This window comes from Equus caballus, chromosome 2 (assembly GCF_041296265.1).
Source record: "Equus caballus isolate H_3958 breed thoroughbred chromosome 2, TB-T2T, whole genome shotgun sequence".
Taxonomy (NCBI): Eukaryota; Metazoa; Chordata; class Mammalia; order Perissodactyla; family Equidae; genus Equus; species Equus caballus.
The window spans coordinates 85,247,276-85,255,308 of NC_091685.1; the positions used below are offsets into that span (position 1 = coordinate 85,247,276).

The 8,033-nt window shown below is 34.7% G+C and overlaps 1 protein-coding gene across 2 annotated transcripts; it reads right to left on the reverse strand.

The window, feature by feature from the left end:
• FGB (fibrinogen beta chain) lies at nt 1-8,033 on the reverse strand. 2 transcript variants are annotated; one of them, NM_001434714.1, is given in 9 exon segments: nt 1-669; nt 1,281-1,566; nt 1,786-1,911; nt 2,274-2,387; nt 2,935-3,162; nt 4,198-4,381; nt 4,855-5,046; nt 7,626-7,646; nt 7,876-8,006. In NM_001434714.1, coding segments are annotated over 9 exon segments (1,488 nt in total). In that variant the 5' UTR covers nt 7,981-8,006; the 3' UTR covers nt 1-437.

Sequence of the window (8,033 nt, forward strand, 5' to 3'; positions counted from 1 at the left end):
TTTATTGTGAGACTGCTTTAATTAATAAATCTTTTTGAAAGTTCTCTGTTACACATTGTACATAAATAGAGTTTTAAAAGTGGACTTTTAAACATAAGTTTTATAAGTTTTAGTTTGCCTCACAGTTTTCCTACAAGGAGGGAAAATTCCTCTTCCTAATTTAAAACTTTCCACAATCAACTGCAATTGAAATTATGAACACTGACTGTCCACAATTATCATTTTAGTTACTTCTTGGTGGGCAACATAAATGAATAATACAAAAGAAAATCACATGCTATTTTTAATGTCATTTATCCTAAATACTTTTTCCAAAAAGTCACACTCGCAACCTTTTGATAGTTTTAGACGGATAGAATGTGAGAAAGAAAATTCCAATGACATAATATATAAAAATGTTGTTACATATAGAAGAATAAAAATCTGTGTTTTGGGGACTATTGCTGTGGGAAATAGGGCCTGATCTTCATAGAAATTTTCTTCATGGAGTACCAGGACCCCTTCCAGTTCATCCATACCACTCCATCATCCGTGCCATGTTTTGCCATGTCCCAGCTGTACTGCCCACCCCAGTAGTATCTGCCGTTTGGATTGGCTGCATGGCATCTATTATACCACCATCCACCACCATCCTCTTTAGAACACTGCTTTCTGGGATCTGTAGTTGTCCTGAAAGGAAAGGTGTTTGGGGTTATTAGAACTGCAGTGCTGTCAAGTTAATTCTTTGCAAAGTACCCATAGAGGAGTGCTGTGTCCAGTACTCCTTCCCTCTGGTTCTATAAGTAAAGTCACTATAATACACCAAAGCCTTCTCTGCCTTATAGGAAGAAAGGGAGAGAACTGGGCCTAAGTGGCAAATTCATCTATATTAGTGACTTTATACTGAAATGATAGCTTTCAGATACCTTAGTATTAGAGAACCCCAGAAAGAAAAATGAAGGTTTCAATATACACATTAGAATATAGAGATAGAGAAATTCATCTAAGCACTCACTACTCAGAAAGTAACTGTGCTCTACTCCCAGTTCTATCTTTTGTAGTTGTATGACTTTGGATAAGTTACTTAATCTCTCTAAACTTCATCCGTAAAATGAGAATAATAATGGCAACTTTATAGTTGAAATGCTCTAGAGTGATACAAAAGGAGCTTAGTACTCTGGCTCACACACAGTAAGTACCCAAGAAATGACAGTTGTTAATAACATTAGCTATCATTACTGATTCCAAGGAACAATATTAGTAGTGACTTTTGAAGCAGGAGTGAAGAACACAACACATACCAGCCGTCATTGTCTCTGTCGTATGTGCTGAAGTACATGCCGTTGTGAATGGTCATGGTTCTGTTTTCTCCCACCAGTTGAGAAGCTCCGTCCACGAGGGCATTGCCAGCTGTTCCCTTATATTTGCCCACTGAGAGTTGGTATTTGTCGCCCTCACCCTTTACAGTGAATCCTTCGTAGAGTGCCTTCACCTTATCTCCTCTCCAGTCCTCCATTTCAATCAAAAGTACTGTGGGTCCCATCATTGTAAGTTGGCTAATTTTATCATTTCCAAGCCAATACTCACCTAACGGAAAAAATAAAATAAAATCTCACCAAAAATAAAACCTTTGGAAACTAAAAACTGCCCTTCTTTGCTTATCTTTAGCTTTCAGATTCTTTTTGTAAACTCTTCTTAACCTCCTAAAAGTTGTAAAAACAGACTCCCACCACTATCTTCTTTAAATGGGAAAAAAAAAAACCCATTTTAAATAGAATGATTTTATTTTGTACTCCCAGTTTTTACCTGGTAGGCCACAGTATTTTTTCCCATCTGCATTGGTTGCAATATTTCCAAATCCTTGTTTGTATGGATCCCATTTCCTGCCAAAGTCAACACTACCATCCTGGCGGTTCTGAATTACCGTCCATCCTTTGGTTAAAAGAAACAAAAACAGCACATATTAACCAACAACAAATAATGGCACTTGAGGATAATGTCTGAATTCCTTGTCCACTTAATTATTTTATCCATGCCTATATTTAGTGCTCCAAAATAGATCTAATAAGGAAACAAATATGAGAGGAAAACTCTTAAAATCTTTGGAAACGGCAAGCGCTTTATCTTACTGCAAATTGTGAATCGTAGAAATTTTATAACTTTCAAAATATCAGATTACATTCAAAATCAAATGGCTCATTGTTAGTTTTGCTAAAGCTAGATTTTATCTTCTGGCATTTTATGGTATCAAAATAATTACAGAATAATTGCTCGACAACTATTAAAATACTTACCTCCACTCTCTGTGGTCATATCACAGTATACTCTATATGGTTTGGCAGAACGGTCAGGCTGAATGAGATACATTTCAGATGTTTCACCTCCATTCCTGATAACCTCCTCACATTCTGCAACCATAAGATAATATATTATAGTCAGGGACCTACAAGACAATTACTCAGTCTTTAGTTACTAATTTTATAAGATAACTGATTGCATAAGTTACTGAGAAATGTTTTATTTTAGACATTTGAGAATCTACTATAGAAATTGAATCTTGTTTTTCTGAAAATCGCACTTAGTTTTGAGGACTTCTATCTGCCAAAGGGATGAAAAAAGTCCTTCACCACCTTTTGTGTCCTGGGATACCCATAAACTGCAAACCACATAGGATGGAGAAACTCTTACATCTATCCATGGTTCTACCATCTATTCAAGCAAGTGTGTGTATATTAAACAGGTGGGACTACCACCATCATTACACTACATCATGCATCAAAAACTGGCAAATGCATTAGGCTAAGTCAGAACACAGCATGCCAGAAATAACTTCATGATGTGCTGTAACGTCATTAGGGTCTGTTAGGGAAAATCCACCAGACTTTATTTACTTCTTTTATTTTTGGAGAGTGTGAGTTCTTCTGGAACCCTATAGAAATATGTTTAACTAGTTACCTCTGCCAGACACTACAGGAATATTGCAACTGACAGTGCATGGGTTGCGGCAGTATTCCATCTGCGCTGAGACATCAGATTCTAATTTTTGTATTTTGCTTCTCAAGTTTTCCAGGATTGAACGGAGCACACGAATGTTAGTTGGGACATTACTATTCACAGTCTCATCTATATACAGTTGGTGCTTTTCCAGCTCTGAGGAGTATTCACCTACTACATTTTCATTATCTGGGAAAGCAAAATTATGTAGGAATAGTTAGCATTTTCTCTGGATAAAAAATTCTCAATATATTCAACTATACAATTATTATTTTGATTTCCTGAGAATAAACTAATAGACACTGAGCTACCATCAGGCAGTCATGAAATACAGTTCTACTTAAGTGAAATTATTTGGCCCATGGCATATATAAATTAACAGATAGTCTAGCTAATATACTAGTAATTTACCTTAGTTGTAAGCTAAAAATTATGCCCAATAATAAATACAATAGGTTGTTTATTTCTTTGGTGAGGAAAAGAGGAGAAAGCAGTATTTAGGCCTTCTATCTTAGAAGTTTAACATCTTGTGGAGTGGATACATTTGCTTTACTTATCCATCCCACGTAAGTACAGCAGAGCTTTGAAATTTACAAGAAAGATGTGATGATTCCTTTGAAAAATGTTCAATGAAATGGATGAATGAATTAATTAATTGTTCAATGAATGAAATGTTCAATGAAAAATGTTCATTTTTCAATTCCTTTGAAAATTGTTGGGTGTGCTGCTCACTGAGATGCCTATGCCAGGCTCACTCACTAGCTGATTCCTAACCACCAAGCCAATAACACTTCATATTCAGATCTCAAGATTCAAAGGTTAGGTATCATTCACTGCAAATACAATTGAATATATCATGGCTATTCTGATATTCAAATTCTCAAAGGTTAAATCTATAAATGCTAAATTTTTACTCCGTGAATATTGTCTTCTAAGCTACAAGACAAGTTTCTTATAGACTAAAAATAAATCACAGTGAAATTTTTCATAGAAAATCATCCTTGGTGATGCCAGACTGGGAATAAGAGTTGATAGTACTTATCTGATAAGTTGCAAGTGAAGGTACCTGCGTGAGGACCTAAGGATAGTCAGGCTCACCCTGAAAGCAGCATGGATGCTACTTAGGCTAATCTAGAAATGCCAGTCTTCTCATAATCATACATTCCCATGCAGTCTATAAGTTCCAAGTTTTATGAGTTAAATAGAAAACACAAAGATATCTACCTTTTAATTGCTTCTCCCTCTTTTTCCACATCTCTTTTAGCGCAGTTATATACTGAAAGTTGCTAGAAGAGCTCTGGGAAATAGACTCCACATTATGACTTAACTCATTTACACTGTTTCTGACTGATCTTTCCTGTTTTACCAAAGTATCTTGCAACTGACATCCTGTAGGACACAACACTCCCTGAAAACAAAGAAAATAGCAGCCATGAGATGAAGGATGTGGGTTATGGACATTTGTGAAAAGAATACAAAGCGAAAATCCAACCGTATCATTAGCCAATGTAAAAGTTTGTAATTTGATTTTATTTATGTAAGAGCAGAAATTCAAGAGTCATCATTATATTCCTTGAAGATTAAAAATAGTCCTTACCACACAGTAAACATAATTAGGCTATGAAAATTCTACCACCTGAACAAAATACAAAGATAAAGGCAACACTTACGTGTAGTCATTTGTAAGCTTGGGCCCAAACCAAAGGAAACTAGAAAGGAACCCTTAACCAAAGACCCAATAAGTTTATGTTTTGTATTTTGTTTCCAAATTAAACAAAGTAACAATGATGGCAATGTCAATATATCATTAGGAAGTCACGATGAATACAGGCTTTCTCTGCATGGGAGATCCCCTCCTTCAAGAAACGCCAGTGCACCTACCAGGTCTGGGTCAGCATGAACACAGCCTCCAGCATCAGGGGCTTTTCTTTCCACTTTCTTTTTGTTGGCTGCTACTTTGGCTGGACGAGGCCGATAGCCAGGTCCACTGATGGGAGGTGGGGCAGGTTTCAGGCTGAGAGGCTCTTCCCTCTTCTTGTCAAGGGGTCGATGACTCCGGGCATCAAAGGTGACCTTCAAGGAATCAGGCAGAAATAAAATGTAGAGTGTTATAGAAGATTTGAGATGTAAGTATTCCAACACCCTCATTTTATAATTTCTTTTATTACATGACTCATGAATTTGCTTAAAGTCCTTCAACCGGCTAGTTGTTATTCATAAATCAATAGGTTGCTTAGGTCTCTTCAGCAACAATAGAAAGAAAAACTGCACAAAAAGCTATTGTACCTGAGGTAGTTTGTTAAAAGAGGCTCTAAAATAAAGCTGCATCAGATTATGAATCATAAAGACCTCAGATTCCTGAAACTTACACATTGGAACACCCAATATATTAAGGAATCTATACTGTCAGGAAGAATAAATATTCTCAAACCACTTGAATAACTAAATTCCGGTAATTATTAATTATTTCCCAACTTTCAATTTTTACAAATTGGTGATTAATTTGGCTAACTACTATATAATAATATTTAAGAGGCAATACAGATTTATTAAAAGTAACATTGACTTAGGATTGATTTGTAATAGGACAACCTTTGACCCTAACATGTTTGAAGAGGAGTAAAGTAGTACTCTGCACTAGAAGATGACTGTGAGGATTAAATGCCGTTGCATCGGACACTCTCAGAAGACTACTTGGCACATAATAAATACTCATTATTTTTGTCACAAAAACTTATAACAGATACTATCATTTAAGAGGCTTTTGTTGTCAGTGCTGTTGAATTGATTCCAACTCCTAGCAACCCTGTGTACATTTCATAGAGTTCTCATAGCCAATTTTTTGGAAAGTAGGGAAGCTCTGCTGAAACCTATCCACCACGCTGCTGGTATTTGAAATCAGCATCACGGCAACACGCAGCTGCTATAGTATGTCAACCAACAGATGGGTGGTATAGTTTCCTGACCAGAATGAGAACACAGGCCGTGGTGGTGAGAGCACTGAATTTCACCACCGCACCACCAGGGATGGCTGTTTAGGAGGTTTCACCACTACTCCAATCTTAATCTTCTGTCAACAAAATCATTTGTTAAACCATTTTCATGAAATTTCCCACATGATTTCTTTATCAAGCACCCTGATTTTCTCACATTTAAAATAATTCTCAAGGTATGTGCATTAAGATGAACATTATTTGCTAACTTAAAAAAGATTGCATTAAAAGATAATGAAATGAAAAATATGCAATGCAATATAAAAGTATCAGCTTGGATTAATTGCATTATCATATGGTCTTTGTCACTAATTACACCTTTGGGGCTTAGTTACAAAATAAAATGACTAAATTTGAAGCAGAGACTAAGCTCTCTAGCTGTTTTGTGAGCCTAGAAGTCCTGGAGTGACTCTATTTGGATTTTACTGTCATTTATTCCTTAAGTTATCATAATATGTAACATTTAGTGGGAAGAGGCTAGACTTCAACCCCAGGCAGTTTAGTTCCAGATTCCCCTGCTTAATCGTTGAACTTAAACTATAGTATCTGTTATGTGTGATTGCAATAAAAATAATAACATGTAAAGATTCTGGGGAAATATACATATTTCATGTTGAAGATGTGGTCCCAGTCAAAGCTGACCTGTTCTAACAGGAATTTTATTTTATGAAATGTGATTCACCTATTTATTACAAATCAAAGGACAACCTAAGAAAAATATTTTCTGTTTATTTCAGAGTCCCATTAGAGAGGTAGCATGACGGTCTAGCTTTACTAGAAAAAAGGGAATAAAAACTGTTAAAAGAAATTATATGTGTATTTAGGTTTATGAAGACCACTTTTCGAAATAACTAAAACTAGGGAATCCCTTTTGAAGCCTAAACCAGTACGCTGTCTCTGTAAGGATTGCTTGGTGAGCAGGAATGTACAAGTGCTTAGCCAAGTATTTACAAAAGTTTACTCTTACACATTCTTTAAATTTTTCTTACTTAATGCAATTAACCAGACAACTGTCCTTTTATATGTGTAGTTTGATAGTTAGAACAATTAGGTTCCCCTCAAATTCAATAAAGGATCCAAAATGAATCACTTCATCTAAGCATTATTGTGTACTTCTATTTCTAGTATGATGATACTATATTATATACCAGAAATTTGATCACAATTCATTTCATAATAAAATTAAAGTTCTTTAAATCTTCATTTCCCTAAATGCACTTCTGTATTTTTGATATTTTCAAACCCAAGGAATAAATCAGCAAACATAGTACTTGAGGAAAAACTGTTCTACAAATGAGTAAATCAAACTGAACTATTTGCTTCATAACCATTAATAATAAATACTACCTACAATTTAAGTTTTCTAATTTGAAAAAAACAATTTTTCATTTTTTATCACTGCACTTGGTCTACTCTGCTCTTAGATTCCATTGATAATTTTCATTAATAAATAGTAATTTCAGGAGCTATACATTACCCTCTTTCATCAAAGAGTCACCTATCTAGCACAGCTTTTTTCTTTTAAATATTGCTTTTATATTACTTTATAGTGTGCAAAATTTTCAGATTTTTGTCCACATAATTGTAATAACATATTTCTAGAACTAAATGAAAATCATAGTACTCAGTATAACAACAAGTGAGAAAAATTTATCTTACCTTAGTTCTCCCATCTTCTTCCTGGGAAAATAAAGGTGATAAACCAGAAAACAAGAAATTATTATTTTGTTTTCATAAAAGAAATACTATTTAACATTCTTTAAATAAAATGGGTCCCTGAAATTAACAATTCAATTTCATAACTCAAATCAGTGTTACTTTCATTAAAATAAACATTAACATATGATTACAATTGTTTTATTTTATATTAATAATATTAGTAATAATATAATAATTTTTAAAAAGTCACCTCATGATCATAGTCAAGAGCTTGGGACCTAACTACAGAAACACACAGTAGTAACAGAAATAGAAGTTTCATGGTTTTAAATTTTTGGAAGTTCCAAGAAACCATCCTTTGCTCGTAGACTTAACTGAGAGAACTCCAACCCTTATATACCTGAATCC